The sequence below is a fragment of the Trachinotus anak genome, unplaced genomic scaffold (genome assembly GCF_046630095.1).
Source record: "Trachinotus anak isolate AG129_WGS33_773 ecotype Australia unplaced genomic scaffold, CSIRO_AGI_Tana_v1 ptg000014l, whole genome shotgun sequence".
Lineage (NCBI taxonomy): Eukaryota > Metazoa > Chordata > Actinopteri > Carangiformes > Carangidae > Trachinotus > Trachinotus anak.
The window spans coordinates 12,354,165-12,374,165 of record NW_027273865.1 but is presented as its reverse complement, the minus strand read 5'-3'; the positions used below and the strand labels follow the sequence as shown (position 1 = coordinate 12,374,165).

The window sequence follows — 20,001 nt, the reverse complement described above, 5'->3', positions numbered from 1 at the left end:
TAAGCTCTGGGTGGTGAAAAGGCTTCTGATGTCTCTTTCTTGGTGGCATGATATCTACAAACTCCGAAATGTGTTGGCATTGGCAAAATTAAGTTATGTATGCTGAAGTTCAGGCAATGGAGGAAAGACAGTCATCTGAAATACTGAACTTTCAGCCATGCTTACGATCTGGATTGACAGCACTGATAACTGATCTGACATGACATGATCCTGCAGATAGCCCCACCCTCTCAGTCAGTGAAATGGTAGCACACCAAAATATGTTGTCTTGAATGTAGCTGCTGTAAGGACACATTGGAATTATCTAATATGACTTGATCCCAAACATGCTGCAAACAGGTTCACTCAAATATTGTAGGGGACCTCTCTGTCCTCCCAAAAGATTGATAGCAACAAGGACATGTAAGGCAGTTGCCTAATTTTGACACAAGGTGTCGCTGCTGCGCTGTCTATGTGATAGGAGTTTAGCAAGATGTCCTTCCAGGACACCGTAGCGTTATGGTCAAGTCCATGTGGGCGCTATACTTGTTCACAGTTCACTTTTCCTTACCCCGCAAGGTAAGCGTTGTTAACTGTGTCCCATATTTTCCCATCTAAATGTGTTAGAAAATCCACCCACTACAGTTTTGATGCTTTGTGTTTATTTATGTTTCCAGTAACAGTTTGCTGTACATTTGGACATTTATGACATGTACTTTAATTGTTTGACGGGATTGGCAAAGTATTGGTCATGGCTGCTAGCGTGCCATAAACCAAACTAGCATGTGGTAAACAAGTATAAATTGAAGTCTGTGTAAACGCCACGGAGCATATCTTTTATTATTTTTGTAGATGCTAATTGTTGCTTGGTTCAGAGATATAGTTATTAAAAAGTTTACGTTTAAACGGTGGTAGAGAGGGTAAACGGTGCTAGAGAGCACATGCAGACTGTTTGAAATAAATGCTCACCTACGGCCTCGGTCACAATCCCAAACCCAGCGTCTTGGGCCTCCTTTCTTTCCGCACAACACTCCTCCACAAATATTACATCAAAACACAATGTAGAGTCCAGGGGAGGTGTAGAGGGACGGGCAGCGGATGAGCAGAGCGTGTGGGTTACAGAACACAATTGGAGAAATAGTAGTTAAAGTACATGTGCCCAAGTTCTCCTACTAGGTCAGATTTCACCTGCGTCTGGCTGTGTCTGCTGTTGATGCACACACACGCCATGGTGGTGTAGCGACTACTTGGGAAGGCTCTTCATCTGTCGCGGTTGGATTTCATGTGTGGGACATGTGGGACAATGGCTGTGCAAGCTGAATGGGAAAGCCAATGTCACAACCATAGACTGTACAGTATATAAAGATGGATGTAGACTCTGGGTCTGAAAAGAGAAGCAAAGGCGGAAGTGCCTTAAACCTGCATTCTAATGACAATCATGGGGCAACTCCACTGGTTGCAAAAATTCCTAATTTCCTAATGCGTTTATGATGTCAATCACTTGTATCAAGTCTTTTTTAATACAACATGATGTCATAATTTTTCAAATTATGGTTCTGTTTAGAGGAACATAGAGACATAGACATAAACAGGGTATGCCTTGATCAACAGACTGTACCACACACGAGGACTAGCCTGAGAGTAAGAATAGAGTAAGGGTGGATCAGATCCACTCCTCACTCTTCTTCAGCTTCACCTTCCAAATATAGTTTCTTCTGGTTTAATATAAGATGTGGAGGAGGTGCAAAGAATTACCAAACACATGAAATCAAGGGGGATGTGAAGTATAGATGAGAAGCCCTGCCACCAGACCCTCCACCGTCAGGCCTGCCACGCTGCCCCCACAGCACATGCTCAAAAAAAGGGAAGAAAAAAAAAAAAAAAAAAACTTATATATTTAATTGCAACTAAATAAACTTAAAACTAAACAAAACACACAAAACTGAACAAAATGAAAACAGCACCAATAGCCAGTAAAACAATAGACATAAACAACAAAGCAAACTAAATATAACTAGGCAAAACAATATAACTAACCCAACCACTAATTAAATGAGGCAATTCCTATCTAAACAAAACAGCAGTGGGAAACCAACCTGCAAAGAAATAAAAATGTTTAGGCCACCAACAAAACAACACAAAATATATAGCAACAGAAATACCAGGGCAGCTTTTACCTCCACCGGACTATTGATGCCTTAACACACTGCTCGTTGCATCAACGGTGACACAGAGCAGGCCACTGGTGCATTAAGGAAAAGAAACGAAAAGAGAACAGAACATAAAGACAGTGATACTGCATAACAGTAAAACATTAAAATCAGCTGCAATTACCTACCACGGGTAACACCTACACGTGGGGGAATGCACACCAGGAAGCAGAGAGGGAGGGAGAGACCTGCGCGTTACCCTAGTATATAAATGATCTCGGTCAATTTACGATCGGAAGTGGGTGTGTCTACACTTACACCTTCCTGCAATATCTGTAGCCTCACCTTGCCTGTAACATTTGTTCAAGTAACATGGACCTAACCTTTCCCTGGTCTGGTTCTGAAAGTGCTGACAAATCCAGTGACTCAATGGGCTGTCTGACTGGGCTAGCCTGACCTTCTTGTGCAGAAACAGTGGCTGTAACCTCACCAGGGTTATGTTATAGAGTGGAGACTCCCTCTGGCAGGCTAATGACCTGTGCCTGACTCAAAAGTCCAATGGGGCAGCAGGGGTGAAGCAGGACATCTGTCTCTCCTACATTTATCACAGGCACATACACTGTATCTCTCATCACCGGCACCCTAACACTGAGGATGCTGCTCGGTGGGTGGTGGTTAGACGCCTGCCCCCAGCTAATAACCCACAGTCAGCTGGAGCACAGACCCCATCTGAAAAGGCACCAGCTCAACAAACTGCAGCCACATCCATGACACTTCCTATTACCAGTTCTTGCTCAGCCCTTGGCCCTCAAGTGGTAAGACGCTCAACCCGTACAACAGCTGGCACACACCCTAATCCTCATCATTTGCCAGTGGCACTTGGGGGTAGAGCTAATGGGGCTACAAAGATACTGGGCGCTAGCACTTTTCCAGCCATTTTTAGACCCTGGTTGTAGCAAATTGTCGGGTCGCCAATTAAAAAAAAGAAGGGGCAGAATGTAGCAGGCAAGATGAGGCTACAGATATTGCAGGAAGGTGTAGGTGTAGACACGCCCACATCCAGTCAAAAATTTACCTCGACCATTTATATACTAGTGTAACGCGCAGGTCTCTCCCTCCCTTGTGCTTCCTGGTGTGCATTCCCCCACGTGTAGGTGTTACCCGTGGTAGGTAATTGCTGCTGGTTTTGATTTACGACCCGATGTGGGCGTGTCTACACTTACACCTTCCTGCGATATCTGTAGCCTCATCTTGCCTGTTACACACAGATTGAATGTTTAGTCCTCTCCGTTATTTTCATGTGTTTGTGTGTGTTTTCTGCATGGTGCTGCAAGTTATAATACATAACTTTTCCATTGTAAAATGTCTATATATACAGTATATATAGTTTGTTTGTTTGTTTGTTTTTTTTTTGTTGTGTACATAAGATAAGATAAGATAAGATAAGATAAGATAAGATAAGATAAGCTTGCATTTATTAGTCCCACAGTGGGGAAATTCACAGTGTTACAGCAGCAAAGTGGCAGTGCAGAGAACAGGAAACCTGCAAGAAACTGTCCCACTATCCCAAAGTTTCTAGCACTTCTCAAACCTAAAGAAAAATGGGATTTTAATTATGATAACAGTCTGTTTCATGCTCGTGCAATGGTGTTGTGGTTGCTTGCCAGAAACTCAAAATTTAAGATACACATTTTACACCTTGGTCGTTTTAAATTATATATTTTAACGGAAAGAAAGATTTTCGTCATTGAGCATCTGGATCTATTATTAGAGAAAAAAGCCAGACAAATGTAAGGTAGCTCAGCTCCCATCCAGTCCAAGATGCCCACCAAAGAGCATCTGTGAATCACTAATATTGAAAGTGAAACTGCTTTATTCGACATTTTTACAGGTTTTAATCCCCTGGTCCAGTTGTTATAGAGAGGATGGAGGAGACCCCTATGAATAATACAGCTGCGAGTATAAACCTCTGGTTCATAAGTTATCAAATAAACAAAAGGTAAGCAGTCACAGTTTCCATCTACTCAGAGACGCTCTGTGTCCACTGAGGAGCATCAGTGAATCACTGATTCGGCTCCCTGTAAAAACCTCCTGAACGACTGACACTGAAGGAATACAAACTGTGCGACTCTTGCAGCAATGGTGGTGAAGACAGCAATTCTCATGATCCCATGCTATTTCATGATGTCACCCAATGCTGTCTTTTGTAACTGTTTTGATTGAGATATCCCTAGCAGCAGAAGTTGCATTTTGTGTGTTTAATAGTCACTAAACATCGAGGAATGACACTGTGGGTTGAATAGCTGAATCTTTTAATGTTACTATCAGTTCTACATTGTTGGAATTCACTCTAGAACATCATAAACTCAATTAACAGTTGGATCTCATTAAAACAAAATTAAAATGTTCATAAAACCCTACAGGGTGGCATAGTGGTGCAGTGGTTAGTGCTGTAGCCTCACAGCGAGAAGGGTTTGAACCCCAGGCCTGGGCCTTTCTGTGTGGAGTTTGCATGTTCTCCCCGTGTCTGCATGGGTTCCCTTCAGGTACGCCAGCTTCCTCCCACAGTCCAAAGACATGCACATTAGGTTGATTGGTGACTCTAAATTGCCTGTAGGTGTGTGAGTGAGTGTGTGTGGTTGTTAGTCTCTATATGTCAGCCCTGTGATAGACTGGCGACCTGTCCAAGGTGTACCCTGCCCTCACCCAATGTCAGCTGGGATTGGCTCTATCCCCAACCATATAGAAAATGGATAGATAGATGGATGGATAAAACCCTAGATATATGTTTATTTGTTTCAACATCAACCACCCTAAAGACCCCTCCAATGAAAATCAAGTTTTTAACCTTGTTAACATATGATGTTTTTTTTTTATATAATGCAAGACATATCATGTGTGAAATACGTAGTCAATGTCATGACTAGTATTTTAACCTTGCAACTGCAAGTTATCAGTTTCATTAAAACAGATTCAAACAGGCAGAGATTCATATGTCATAAAACCTACGGAACCAATCCCGTCAATTTGCGTAGATGGGGGTGCACAAAATAATTAAAAAACCTTGGGATTATTTTGCATAAGACTGAGTTTGCATAAGAAAAACCACTAACATTGTGTTGGCCACTGCCAGATGAAAGGTAACAAACAGTGTAAACAAACAAAAGATGCTAACAATGCCAACCATTCTGATATGTCTGCTAATCACTGATTTTGGTGTTCCTCTTCTGAGTCTGGGTCTGGCTTAAATGTGTCTCTCTAATGTTTCCTCCACTAACTCCCTGAACACACACTGCTGTATGTACTGTATAGGTAAAACAGGGCGAGTAGTGCCTCTAAGTTTGATGAGTTTTTCAGCTTGTTTAGGCCCTCAAAAAGGCAATTTATTTTTCGGTGTGGAAAAAAACATAGCTGACAAACAAATCACAATACAGTTCTTGCACCCTCAATGCTGGGCCCTAATTTAACCTCCTATAAACTTTTGTCTCTAGTCAAAGGCTCCCCCTTGTGAAAAATCTCAATTTAGCTTTTGACATAAACATACTTTACATGCAATTGTCAGTAGTTGAAAACATTAGTAATATGGCTTTGCTATCAAAGGTGAACACATTAATTCTGCATCAGTACAAATCAATCTCAAATGAAATGCATTTTAGGCCCTGCCCCTGCTTCCTCTTCTGCCCTGATGGGTGGTGTGGAAGATTAACAATGCTACAAGTCAATAAAAGGGGGGACACAGTGATGAAATGTGAAGACTGCACTCAGAAAAGGGGTAAACCAAAGGAAAGTCATGTGGACATTTTTAGACCGCAACTTGCTCTTGCTCATGTTGTTGTATTCCTGCTTTTCCTCTGCTGTGTGCTCATCTATTTATTCCTCCTCCTGCCAGTTACAGGGACAGTTTCATCTAAATGGGATGCACAAGGCTGGAGATGTGGTTCTAGGTGGGCTGTTTCAAATCCACTTCTTTTCTACTTATCCTGACCTGTCTTTTACCTCAGAGCCACAGCAGCCTACCTGCCATGGGTGAGTCTGTCAGAGATGCTGCAAAAAACAGATACTGGGGGAAATCAAGCTCATTACTAGAGTGTATTTTTGGTGATCTGACATAACTGTGAAATAATTACATTTTGCAGTTATGCATTCAAGTATTAGTATGATTGTTGCTATTCAACACCTTTCATTGTTTGCAAACTCTATAGTTGTGCAACATGTATATATTCTCACAGATAATGAATTATGTATATTATTTTTCAATAGTAAACAGTGGTATCTTATGTGTTAGTTTTGATGTTCTAGGATTCAAACAGGCCCAGACCATGGCTTTTGCTATTGATGAGATCAACAGAAACTCCAACCTTCTACCAAATTTGACTATGGGATACAGTGTATATGATAACTGCCTCCAACTTGGAATTGGATTCCGTGCAGCGTTGTCATTAGCCAGTGGTCAAGAGGAGCAAGTTATGTTATATGATACCTGTGTGGGAACCCCTCCAGTCCTTGGGATTGTGGGTGATGATGCTTCTTCACATTCTATTGCAATCTCCACGGTTTTAGGTTTGTACAGAGTGCCTATGGTAAGTTTTTCTGCCTTAATATTTATTATTTTTCTGTATCATTGTGATTTAGTGTATGGTTATTTCTTAACTTATATTATTTCTTAGAGTTCTTTAAATTGTTTTATTTTGTCTATATCTTGAGGCCTGATTCTTTGTTTTTTTATTGTAAAGCACTTGGTAACTTTGTTTTAAAAGGATGCTATATTATTATTATTATTATTTAGTAATTATTTAAGAGCTGGTAAAGGTGTTGAACAGTTTCAGGATGTACAATCTGTTTTTCACAGGTGAGTTATTTTTCCACATGTTCCTGCCTGAGTGACCGGCTAAGGTTTCCATCATTCTTTAGGACGATCCCAAGTGATGCTTTCCAGGTGAAAATCTATCAGCAAAGATAAAACCCATGAAATAAAGAATAAAACAAATAAAGAATGTGCTGTTAAATTATTATCAGGAAGAACATCCCTATACTACTAATATATACCTTTTGTATATCATCAGTAATATGATTTGTCTCATTTAGGGAGTTGTGTAGTGTAGTGTCAGATTACAACACCAAAAAGGCATAACTAAATATGGTCTATTGTGGAACCTGTTTAGCAGTATTTGCAGTGAAACATTATTCCAGCCTGTGCACTAATTCCTCCTCTCTCTATTCACTCAGGTGCGTGCTATGATTCAGATTCTAAAACACTTTGGCTGGACTTGGGCAGGTCTGCTGATCAGTAATGATGATTATGGACTCCACGCTGCCCGATCCTTCCAATCTGACCTGGGTCCATCTGGTGGAAGTTGTCTGGCCTACACAGAGATTTTGTCCTGGGGTGACAACCCAGATGAATTAAGGAGGATTGTGAATGTGATGAAGAAATCCACAGCTCGTGTGGTCATTGCGTTTGTACATGAGAGTCACATGATTGATCTCATGGAAGAGGTTGGGCTTTAAATACAATTAAATTATAGTTTGATATAATTATACAACTTTTGTAGTGTTTTGTTTAAAGTCAAGTCAAATACACAGATTCTGTTCAGTAATTTACAACAATATTTGGCTTAAACGCACCATAGGAATTAATTAACATTAAGGTGTTAAGGAAGGTTTGACAGTGAGATCACTTACTCAGACAAATTATAGTAAACTCTTTGCTCATTCGACTATTTAAAAAACAGGAATTCATCTGTGTGAGTGAGGAAAGTATATCGATATAAATTGTGTATAATTTAGAAATCTAGATACGACTTGACATGGCAGTATGAATTTATACACTTGGTAAAATTCATTATACAGGTGGTGAGGCAGAATGTGACAGGCCTGCAGTGGATGGCCAGTGAAGCCTGGACCTCAGCTGCTGTGCTCCAGACCCCCCACCTCATGCCGTACCTGGGTGGAACACTGGGAATTGCCATCCGTCGAGGAGAAATACCAGGGCTCAGGGAATTCCTGTTACAAATACATCCTGACCCAAACCACAATAATAGCTATGGAAATAATGTGGTGAGAGTTTAACCTCGCAATCTGATCTGATATTTGCAAGAATAATATATTGTCATTGTTTATAATCCGCAGATTTGACTATGTTTCAGGTGAATCAATTTTGGGAATACATATTTAAGTGTAGATTTGCGCCACCACCAGAAGGCTGGGTGGAAGCAGGAGGAGCATTATGCACTGGACAGGAAGATCTAGAGAGTGTGGAGACTGAGTTCTTGGACATTTTAAATCTCAGGCCAGAGTACAATGTTTATAAGGCAGTGTATGCCCTGGCATATGCCCTTGATGATATGCTGCAGTGTGAGCCAGGGAGAGGGCCTTTCAGTGGGAACAGCTGTGCTAATTTACAAAGACTGGAGCCCTGGCAGGTGTGGTATCAATTTGCACTCCACCTATATGACCAAATCCTGTGCTCATAGTATTTCTTTTGCAGTAGCACCTAGTGCATATGATTAAATATTCAGATATTGGGTTATCAATTGTAAAATGCTAGATAGATAATTGAAAATGACCTGCTGGGTGATAGCAGTGGCTAGTATTGTCTGGTCTGTTTTTTATCCTCTTGGTTTTTCCTCTATCTCTTATTCCCATAGCTTGTGTATTACTTGGAAAAGGTCAACTTCACCACACCATTTGGTGATCAAGTGTCATTTGATGAGAATGGTGATGTCTTACCAATTTATGATATATTGAACTGGCAGTGGCTCCCTGATGGAAGAATTAAAGTTCAGACTGTGGGTGAAGTTAAGAGGTCAGCCTTTAAAGGTGAAGAACTCACACTTGATGAAGATAAAATCTTCTGGAACTTTGAATCCAAAGAGGTTATTTCTAATTTTTAAGACACCTCTCTTTTTGGAGTGTAATTCTTACCACTGTAAAATAACCAGGAATGACATCCTACAGCCACCACGATCAGTGTGCAGTGAGAGCTGTCCTCCAGGTACACGCACGGCCAGGAAGAAGGGGGAACCTGAGTGCTGTTTTGACTGCATCCCTTGTTCTGAGGGAAAGATCAGCAATAAGACTGGTAAGTGTTCATGTTTCAATATTTTATTTTTCTCTAAGAATTTTATTCACTATGTGTCCAGAATGTACCACATCTCCTTCCGCTTTTTCATAGACTCCTTGGAGTGCACCAGTTGTTCAGAGGATTTCTGGTCAAGCCCCCAGCGTGACCACTGTGTTCCCAAGAAAATAGACTTCCTGTCCTACCATGAGCCTCTGGGTATCTGCTTGACAGCCACCTCGTTGCTGGGCACATTTGTCTGTGCCATTGTGCTAGGGATCTTTATCTATCATCGCAAAACACCTATAGTTCGTGCAAACAATTCTGAACTTAGTTTCCAGTTGCTGTTGTCACTTAAATTATGTTTTCTGTGTTCACTGCTGTTTATTGGCCACCCCAGACTGTGGACATGCCAACTGAGACATGCAGCATTTGGGATCAGCTTTGTTCTTTGTGTCTCATGCATACTGGTTAAAACCATGGTGGTTCTGGCTGTGTTCAAAGCTTCAAAGCCAGGAGGAGAAGCCAGTCTGAAGTGGTTTGGTGCTGTGCAGCAGAGAGGGACAGTTCTGGTTCTTACCTCTGTTCAAGCAGCAATCTGTACGGCCTGGCTTGTCTCTTCCTCACCAGTGCCCCATAAAAACACCAAATACCACAATGACAAGATAGTTTATGAGTGTGTAATTGGGTCCACAATCGGTTTTGCAGTGTTACTTGGATATATTGGCTTACTTGCTATCCTCAGCTTCCTGTTAGCATTTCTGGCAAGGAATCTTCCTGACAACTTCAATGAGGCCAAACTCATCACTTTCAGTATGCTGATCTTCTGTGCTGTGTGGGTGGCCTTTGTCCCTGCTTATATCAGCTCACCTGGCAAATATGCAGATGCAGTGGAGGTATTTGCTATTCTGGCTTCCAGCTTTGGTCTCTTGGTGGCACTGTTTGGACCCAAATGTTATATAATCCTGCTTAGACCAGAGAGAAATACAAAGAAAGCTATCATGGGTCGAGGCACGACAAAGTCATAAAATTAGCCAACAAATCTTCCAACCTAGTTGACAGTAGGGGTTGTTTGTCTCTTCTCTTTGATATGAACCATGGGAGCATTCTGGCGACAGGACAAAGACTGGACATAAACTTTTAAAAAACAATTTTGAATATAGATAACATACCCTTTCATGATGTGACAATGCTATTGTAATTGTTTGGTTAGGTATAGGCACTAAAACAACTTACTGAGGTCTAGGGAAAGATCATAGTTTGTGTTCAAATAAGTAAGTTTTAGCCTCTTGGTGGCACTATTTGGACCCAAATGTTACATAATCCCACTTAGAACAGAGAGAAACACAAATAATGCTCTAATGGGTTCAGGCAATACAATGTCATAAAGTTAGCCAGCAAGCCATCCAAACCTAATTGGCATTATGTGTTGTTTGTCTCCACTCTCTGTTATGAACAATAGGAGTGTTCTGGCAACAGCAGAATAACTGGACATTAAACTGTTAAAAATCACTTTTGAAAACAGATAACTACCCTTTCATGATGTGACGATGCAATTGGATTTGATTGGGTAGGCTTAGTTAGTTCTTGGGATTCTAGAGTTTGGGTTAAAAGACCTTATGGTTAGAAGACCTTGTCATGGCTAATGTTTGGTCGTTGAACCATCCGCCCAACCCAACCTCTTCTCAAAGTTTACCTTGTGGCTCAAAATAAAATTATCATGAATTTCTACATCCAGAAGAGTTCTTCATCACTGGAGATTAAGCATATCATTTTGGGGCATTTGCTGAAAGGACTGATGCTGTCTCAGAGAAGATATAGACATAGGCAAGACAGACATACAAAAATGTCAATAAAATAACGTGCATTACCAATCATTATGCTGTGTTCGTCTGATAATTTGCTTGTGCCTTCAGTGGGATTTGTCAGATGAAAAATCAGCTGATGCTGATTGTCTGTAATACACATCACCTGTGGTAGCTACACCCTGACAGGAGACACACAGCCATGTAAGCACCATGCATGCATGGCCTCTTCAGCTAACTTTGTTTGGGATGCATTTCAGAGCCATCTGGAGGTGGAGAGACAGTCTAATTCTCAGAGAACTGGATTACTCTTGTAACCTGTTGTTTTCTATCCTGCCAAAACTTTCTTATTAAATATTTCACATATGGGAACTTCAAAAGACACACCACAGGAAACAAAGTAGACTCAACTGCTCCTGCCAGAGAACAAAATGACATGTAAGTTCAAAAATGATCCTCCATGTCCTCAGATAAGATAGATAAGGTTCTACTGCTAGGCAGAATAATAGAGGAGAGAGCCAAGCTTAAAATGAGAAGAGATCACGCTATTAGTTTGTAATGCTGCCAGAGGTGCATTATACATTAATTTCATGGATTAACCATGATGCCTGTGGATATAACTGGGATCATTACTGCTAACATATGAGCTATGTTTACAATGATAACAAAAGGACCACAAGGATATATTAAAATTTTCTAAATGTATGCTTTAGCCAATAAAGACACACACACAGCCTGTAAAGTTTGCTAAGAAGTAACACTACCAAGCAGCCTATTCAAGGGCTACTAAAAAATACATCCATTAAAATCTGTCCATCACTTACCTCAGACTCAGGGTTTGAAGACCTCTTGGTGTTCACTTTGTTTTTTTTAACCATCACAACATATTTGCGAGGTCCTGCTACCTAGCTGTGATGGACCAGTGTTATGAGTTGTGCACTGGATTATTTCAGGTCTCACACTTCAGCTCAGCATTCAGTTCAGTTTGTCATTTGCTAAATAAGTAAATGATAAATTGTAGGCTACACATACGTCTTTTCATCCCAGGGGTGTCCTGGCTCAGATCTCTGATCATCCTGAACATCCCTGGGACAACAGGACAACGTTAGTCTCATGCCCTGTGGCACAATAATCGTTTTATCTCAATTATCTTGTTTTCATAATTGTTGAAAGCCAAAAGCGTTATCGAAAATGAAATAAGATTAATCGCCCAGCCCTGCCTTTGACCATTATAGTCTAATCAGTTCATCTTTGAGTCCAAGTGAACATTTGTCCCAAATTTCACAGGATTCCCTTGAGGAGTTCTCGAGATATCATGTTCACAAGGCCAAAATCATGTTTTGTAAGGTCACCATGACCTTGACCTTTGACCACCAAAATCTCTTCAGTTCATCTTTCAGTCCTAGTTAACATTTGTGCCAAATTTGAAGATTCTGTCAAGGTGTTACTGAAATTTCACATCTACGAGAATGGGACAGATGGACGGACATCCCACAAACTATATGCATAAACTGTCTTGCTGCCCCATCAACGCTCCAACAGTTAAACTGTGTGTATCATAGTGCACTATGCTTTATTACAAATGACAAATATTGCTCTCTTGGAATCTTGGTTGGACCTCCTTAGAGTCAAGAAGGAACAGCCATCTTATGTTACTCATTTATAAAGCTTGACTGTTGCAGCCTTCAAACTATCTTCTTTGATCATTTATGAGTTAGATGTTCAGGAGGTTTTTTTTTTTTGGCTGAAGTATCCACAGAGATTTCTGCCTCTTTTACCCAGTTCAAGCCCATTTCACTTTCAGTGTTAGAAAATACCGTCTTCTACATAAACTCATCCTCCTGCTTGTTAGATTTCATCCCCACTAAACTGCTCTAGGATGTATTTCCCACCATTAGTAGTGTTATTTTTAGAAGTTTTAATTACAGATCAATCTCCAAATTTATTTTTCTATCTAAGTATCTAAGCTTTTTGAAAAAGTATTTTATCTCAGTTAATATTTTTTTTATCTTTTTCCGGTCTGGTTTTTGAGTGGGCCATAATACCAAGACAGCTCTTGTTAAGGTTACTGATGACCTATTATTGGCTGCTGACAGTGGTTCTTGCTTGCTTTTAGTTCTCTTTAGTTTAGTTTTAGATTGAAAAGTACATTTAACACTGTTGATGAAACATTGGTAGGCATTTCAGTGATAGTTATTTGACATGGGGCTGTGTGAGTATTTAGTCAGTGTATTACCTGTAGTAGATTCAGATCAGTGTACTGTCTGTTTAGAGAAGCTGCTCATAACACAATCAAATAGACAAGCACGCTGTACAAACAACTCAACCAAAAATGCAAACGTGCTGCAATTACCACAACATAACCAAATGCAGAAACTCTTTTACTGCTGCAGGTATTCACTCAGGCTGCACTCATCAGATATGACAAATAGTAACAGCAGCAACAGCTTATACTTAATTTTGTAGCATAATGCATGGGAAATTATGAACATCTAACCTGAAAAGAAAATCAATAAACCTCGGGGGGACTGGGTTATATAGTTGAACTTGTTAATGTTAATTCCAGTTTTACATTGTTGGAATTTACTGTAGAACATAATCTAAACACAATTAAGTTTTAGATCTCACATTAAAACAAGAAAATCAAAGTATTCACAGAACAATTTACAGAAAACTACATACACGTTTAATCATTGCAACATCTATCACCCTTTATAGCTTTAACAATATTCTGCTACATTTCAGGTGAGGGGGGATAGAGGTAAGATCCTCCTGCCTGGAAAAGTATGTGCATACACTCACTATTAATGCTGCAATGTAAATAAGTGATGAAAGCTCCTTCACATGCTCATCTGTAATCATATACAGTTAATATGTTGTTCTTCACTACTTGTATGTGACTATATGTGTGTGTGTTAACATACAGATACATAGTTGAAAAATACTCTAAATGGCAAATTTATAACATTGAAAACTAAACAGAGTTTAATTTGGTACACAAGTACACTCAAGTTTTGAATTGCAGAGCAGATCAGAAAACACTTAGTTAACTGTCTTATAACTTAATATACAGTATATCCATGAGTCAGTTTAAAATGACTTTCAGGACACCCGATACAGACATAATCTGACTGTCATGCTAAAGAACATAGCTAACATGGCCTTGGACAGTCTCAAATGAAATTCATGTTAGGCCCTGCCCCTACTTCTTCTTCTGCCCTGATGGGTGGTGTGCAAGATTAAACAATACAACAAGTCAATAAAAGGGGGTGACATAACAATAAAATGTAAAGAAAAGCGACCAGAGAAAAGTCATGTGGACATTTTTAGACTCCAACTTGCTCATGCTGTTGTATTCCTGCTTTTCTTGTGCTGTGTCCTCCACTGTTTATTCCTCCTCTTGCCAGTTACAGGGACAGTTTCATCTAAATGGGATGCACAAGTCGGGAGATGTGGTTCTAGGTGGGCTGTTTCAAATCCACTTTTTTTCTACCTATCCAGAACTGTCTTTTACCGCAGAGCCACAACAGCCTACCTGCCATGGGTGAGTCTGTCAGGGAACCAGCAAAAAGAGAAACTGGGGAAAATCAATTGCATTATTAGAGTGTATATTTGATAATCTGATAATACTGTGAAAGAATTGTGTTTTGTATTTATGCCATTTTAAATGTAATGCTTTTTTTTCTCCTTTTAGTTTTTTCATTGAAGGATTACTATGATTGTTGCTATTCAACACTTTTTAATTGTTTACAAAATCTATAGTTGTGCAACATGTATATATTCTCACAGATAATGAATTATGTATAATATTTTTCAATAGTAAACAGTGGTATCTTATGTGTTAGTTTTGATGTTCTAGGGCTCAGACAGGCCCAGACCATGGCTTTTGCTGTTGATGAGATCAACAGAAACTCCAACCTGCTACCTAATGTGACTCTGGGATACAGTTTGTATGATAACTGCCTCCAACTAGGCATTGGATTCCGTGCAGCAATGACATTAGCCAGTGGTCAAGAGGAGCAAGTAATAATTCATAAGACCTGTGTAGGAACACCTCCAGTCCTTGGGATTGTGGGTGATTCTTCCTCTACACGTTCTATTGCAATCTCCACAGTTTTAGGTTTGTACAGAGTGCCTCTGGTAAGTTTTTCTGCCTTACCATCTATTAATTGTTTTTGATTTAAATTATTATTTCTTATCTATATCTTAAGGTCTGGTTCTTTGTTTATATTGTTTTGTTGTTTTTTTTTCAAAAGGTGCTAGACAATTTATTATTATTATTATTATTATTATTATTATTATTATTATTATTATTATTATTATTGTTGTTGTTGTTGTTGTTGTTGTTGTTGTTGTTGTTGTTGTTGTTGTTATTGTTGATGTTGTTTTTTATTTTTATTATTATGTAATTTGAAAGAGCCGGTAAAGGGGTTGAATTGTTCAAGGATGTAAAGTCTGTGTTCTTCACAGGTGAGTTATTTTGCCACATGTTCCTGCCTGAGTGACCGGCAAAAGTTTCCATCCTTCTTTAGGACGATCCCAAGTGATGCTTTCCAGGTGAAAATTAGCAAAGAGAAAATACATCAAATAAAGAATATGCAATTAAAGAAAAAAAAAAGTCAGGAAGAACCTGTTAAGCAGGATTTTCAGGATACAATTATTCCAGCCTGTGCACTAATCCCTCCTCTCTGTATTCTCAGGTGCGTGCTATGATTCAGATCCTAAAACGCTTTGGCTGGACTTGGGCAGGTCTGCTGATCAGTGATGATGATTATGGACTCCATGCTGCCCGATCCTTCCAATCTGACCTGGGTCCATCTGGTGGAGGTTGCCTGGCCTATACAGAGATTTTGCCCTGGGGTGACAACCCGTCTGAATTAAGGAGGATTGTGGATGTGATCAGGAAATCCACAGCTCGTGTGGTCATTGTGTTTGCACATGAGAGTCACATGATTGATCTTATGAAGGAGGTTGGGGTTGAAATACAACTTAATTACAGCAAAATATGATCATACAACTTTTGTAGTCTTTTATCAGTCGAAATTTGATTCATTAATTTACAACAATATTTGGCCTAAACATCAAATAGTAACAACTCTGATTTGTTAAAGGTGTTGCTAGGGTTTTAAAGTGAGACCACTTACTCTCTCTTACAAATTACTGTTCTACTCACTCTTACAAATTATACCAAAGTGTTTGCTCATTCGACTGTGTAAAAAACAGGCATGGATCTCATGATTGAGTAAAACACTGACTGTGTTGGGTATAATTAAAAAAAAATAGATTCTTCTTTAATGGCATGATAGTATGAATTTTTACATTTGCAATGTACAGGTGGTGAGGCAGAATGTGACAGGCCTGCAGTGGATGGCCAGTGAAGCCTGGACCTCAGCTGCTGTGCTCCAGACCCCCCACCTCATGCCGTACCTGGGTGGAACTCTGGGAATTGCCATCCGTCGAGGAGAAATACCAGGGCTCAGGGAATTCCTGTTACAAATACGTCCTGACCTAAACCATAACAACAGCTATGGAAATAATGTGGTGAGAGTTCAACCTTGCATTCTGATCTTGTATTTACAAGCATAATATATTGTCATTGTTTATAATTCACAGATTTGACTATGTTTCAGGTAAATCAGTTTTGGGAATACACATTTCAGTGTAGATTTGCACCACCACCAGAAGGCTGGGTGGAAGCAGGAGGAGCATTATGCACTGGACAGGAAGATCTAGAGAGTGTGGAGACTGAGTTCTTGGACATTTTAAATCTCAGGTCAGAGTACAATGTGTATAAGGCAGTGTATGCCCTGGCATATGCCCTTGATGATATGCTGCAGTGTGAGCCAGGGAGAGGGCCTTTCAGCGGGAACAGCTGTGGTAATTTACAAAGTCTGGAGCCCTGGCAGGTGTGGTATCAATTTACACTCCACCTGTTTATGTGACTTAATCCTCTTTTTTAGTACTTCTTGTAGATTAGCACTTAGTGTACAGGATTATGTACAAAGTTATGGGATTATCAATTGCAAAATGCTAGATATATAGTTGAAAGGATTTTCCCTGCTGCTGGGTGATAGCAGTGACTAGTGTGAACAGGTTAGAGACAACAATCTCTTGTTACTAAGTGTAGTATGTAGTTTGATTACTGAATATTAGATCCTGCTGTGTTTACCATGGTCAATGATGATAGAATAGTTTTTTACTTATCCTCTCTGGTTTTTCCTCTATACCTCATTCTGATTTCCATAGCTTGTGTATTACTTGGAAAAGGTCAACTTCACCACATCATTTGGTGATCAAGTGTTGTTTGACGAGAACGGTGATGTCTTACCAATCTATGATATCATGAACTGGCAGTGGCTCCCTGATGGAGGAACTAAAGTTCAGAATGTGGGTGAGGTTAAGAAATCAGCTTTCAAAGGTGAAGAACTCACACTTGTTGAAGATAAAATCTTCTGGAACTTTGAATCCAAAGAGGTTATTTCTGACTACTATTTTTGGCCCATGGATAACTCATTATACCAGTATAAAGGAGTGTAGAATAACAGATATTTATTTTTCTCCCTACAGCCACCCCGGTCAGTGTGTAGTGAGAGCTGTCCTCCAGGGACCCGCATGGCCAGGAAGAAGGGGGAACCTGTGTGCTGTTTTGACTGCATCCCTTGTTCTGAGGGAAAGATCAGCAATAAGACTGGTGGGTGTTCAGTTTTAAACATTGTGGTTTGGAAACACAGTATCATATATTATGGACCTCACCTTGTTTTCTATATCTTACGTTTATATACAACTAAACTGTAACAGCAAGTATCTTTTGTAGGAACCATAATTGCTGGCTGGTTTATGTTCAAACGCATGTTGTTTTTTTTTATTCTATTAATTTATTTATTTTTCCTTTTGAGTGAATAAATGAAGTGCTGCACTTACTAATGGCAGTGGATTCACACAGAGGTGGTTGCGGTGGATGACAGGCATGCGAAGAGCATGACTGTCACACCAGAGACCAGAGTTTGAATCCGTTGTCTTGTCTGTGCTTTATACAACAAAAGCAGTTTATTTAAAGGTAAGGAAACATCACACTTTTGGCTTAATGTTAATAAAGATGTTGTGTCTGAAGTCACTGTGAACTTTTTCTTTACAAACCAGACCACAGTCTTTCCATAACTTTAACCAAGTTCTGTGAGTGCCTAAACATAATGGTGTTACGCTGTGAATACTACACTGCAAAATTTGATATTTTGGATGTAAACAAATATATAACATTGTCTGTGAACATTTTACTGATATGTTCGGCATCACTATATGTTCAATATTTGTGACTTGTCAAATATGTCAACTAAAAGAATTAGTAATTATAATTATTAATAACTGATAATTAATAGAAACATGATCCAGTCAGCATTAAATTTCACTTAATGTTCAACTTCCTGCTGCGGTTTAGTTGTATATGAATGGAATTTCTAAGAGACTGGTTGATGTATCACAACACTTTCCCTTTTTTCATAGACTCCATGGAGTGCACCAATTGTCCAGAGGATTTCTGGTCCAGCCCCCAGCGTGACCACTGTGTTCCCAAGAAAACAGAGTTCCTCTCCTACCATGAACCTCTGGGAATCTGCTTGGCAGCCATCTCACTGCTGGGTGCATTTATGTGTGCTGTTGTCCTGGGCATCTTCATCTATCATCGCCAAACACCTATCGTTCGTGCCAATAATTCAGAACTCAGTTTCCAGCTATTGCTTTCACTTAAATTATGTTTCCTGTGTTCACTACTGTTTATCGGCCGTCCCAGACTGTGGACGTGCCAGCTGAGACATGCAGCATTTGGGATCAGCTTTGTTCTTTGTGTCTCATGCATCCTTGTCAAAACTATGGTGGTTCTGGCTGTGTTCAAGGCCTCTAAGCCAGGAGGTGAAGCCAGTCTGAAATGGTTTGGTGCTGTGCAGCAGAGAGGGACAGTTGTGGTTCTCACTTCTATTCAAGCAGCAATCTGTACTGCCTGGCTTGTCTCTGCTTCGCCTGCGCCTTATAAAAACACTCAATACCACAATGACAAGATAGTTTATGAGTGTGTAGTTGGGTCCACAATTGGTTTTGCAGTATTATTGGGCTATATTGGTTTACTGGCTATCCTCAGCTTCATGTTAGCATTTCTAGCAAGGAATCTTCCTGACAGTTTTAATGAGGCCAAACTCATCACTTTCAGTATGCTGATCTTCTGTGCTGTGTGGGTGGCCTTTGTCCCTGCTTATATCAGCTCACCTGGCAAATATGCAGATGCAGTGGAGGTATTTGCTATTCTGGCCTCCAGTTTTGGTCTCTTGGTGGCATTGTTTGGACCCAAATGTTATATAATCCTGCTTAGACCAGAGAGAAACACAAAGAAAGCTATCATGGGTCGAGGTGCTGATTCGTAAAAATTGCATTTCATTTCGTATAACAGAAGTAATACATTTTCTTCATATAATACAAAAATACACACAAAATGTTAATAGTAGTAGCAGGATTATGTAACTGAGAAAGAATGGCTAATGCCAAATAAATTTGGATCATATGTGTAAGAATACTTAAACACAATGAGTTGTTTGATAGTTTCCATGATGCAATAAAAGTCCAAAGCACTTAATCTTCAAATGCTATTATGGCCCTTGTAAATTTTCAAGGTGTAAGTTAACCTTCCACCTGATTATACTGTAAATTGCTTTCTCTGAATAAATTATACAAACTATTTGGTTTCATTCATCAGTATTTATTTTTGACCTGTATGGAGCTGATGTTCACCTTAAGATATACTCACAAGTTTTTATATGTCCCTCTAATTCAAAAAAGATGGACAGTAGCAAAATCATGGCAGTACTGTCTTTTAAAGATGCAGCAATCCCTGACTATCAATGTTACCTGCTATATAAAGAAAATGCAAGCATCATTGATAGAATTATATCTTATGTGTTTAAGCATCAGACCTGACAGCTGACTGTGAACCTGAAGTGCTTTAAAATTTCACTGATTGTTC

At 39.6% G+C, this 20,001-nt stretch overlaps 2 protein-coding genes across 7 annotated transcripts; both read left to right on the top strand.

The window, feature by feature from the left end:
- Positions 1-483: 483 nt before the first annotated feature.
- On the top strand, positions 484-11,066 carry LOC139632150 (extracellular calcium-sensing receptor-like). 4 transcript variants are annotated; one of them, XM_071496936.1, is made up of 10 exons: positions 484-558; positions 4,021-4,128; positions 6,019-6,155; positions 6,415-6,709; positions 6,979-7,065; positions 7,356-7,625; positions 7,980-8,186; positions 8,885-9,004; positions 9,087-9,210; positions 9,304-11,066. In XM_071496936.1, exons 3-10 carry the CDS (start codon positions 6,046-6,048, stop codon positions 10,215-10,217), a joined length of 2,127 nt encoding a protein of 708 aa, XP_071353037.1. In that variant the 5' UTR covers positions 484-558; positions 4,021-4,128; positions 6,019-6,045; the 3' UTR covers positions 10,218-11,066. The 4 variants fall into 4 exon arrangements, with proteins under 4 accessions (XP_071353037.1, XP_071353038.1, XP_071353035.1 ...); XM_071496937.1 differs by lacking the exons at positions 484-558; positions 4,021-4,128 and adding an exon at positions 8,276-8,551 and having other exon boundaries at positions 4,139-6,155; positions 8,777-9,004; XM_071496934.1 differs by lacking the exons at positions 484-558; positions 4,021-4,128 and having other exon boundaries at positions 4,139-6,155.
- Positions 11,067-11,149: 83 nt separating this feature from the next.
- LOC139632151 (extracellular calcium-sensing receptor-like) lies at positions 11,150-19,811 on the top strand. 3 transcript variants are annotated; one of them, XM_071496940.1, is made up of 9 exons: positions 14,409-14,538; positions 14,840-15,134; positions 15,465-15,551; positions 15,695-15,964; positions 16,329-16,535; positions 16,625-16,900; positions 17,241-17,468; positions 17,562-17,685; positions 18,495-19,811. In XM_071496940.1, exons 1-9 carry the CDS (start codon positions 14,429-14,431, stop codon positions 19,403-19,405), a joined length of 2,508 nt encoding a protein of 835 aa, XP_071353041.1. In that variant the 5' UTR covers positions 14,409-14,428; the 3' UTR covers positions 19,406-19,811. The 3 variants fall into 3 exon arrangements, with proteins under 3 accessions (XP_071353040.1, XP_071353039.1, XP_071353041.1); XM_071496939.1 differs by lacking the exons at positions 16,625-16,900; positions 17,241-17,468 and adding an exon at positions 11,150-11,432 and having other exon boundaries at positions 14,496-14,538; positions 14,854-15,134; XM_071496938.1 differs by lacking the exons at positions 16,625-16,900; positions 17,241-17,468 and having other exon boundaries at positions 14,404-14,538; positions 14,854-15,134.
- Positions 19,812-20,001: the final 190 nt, after the last annotated feature.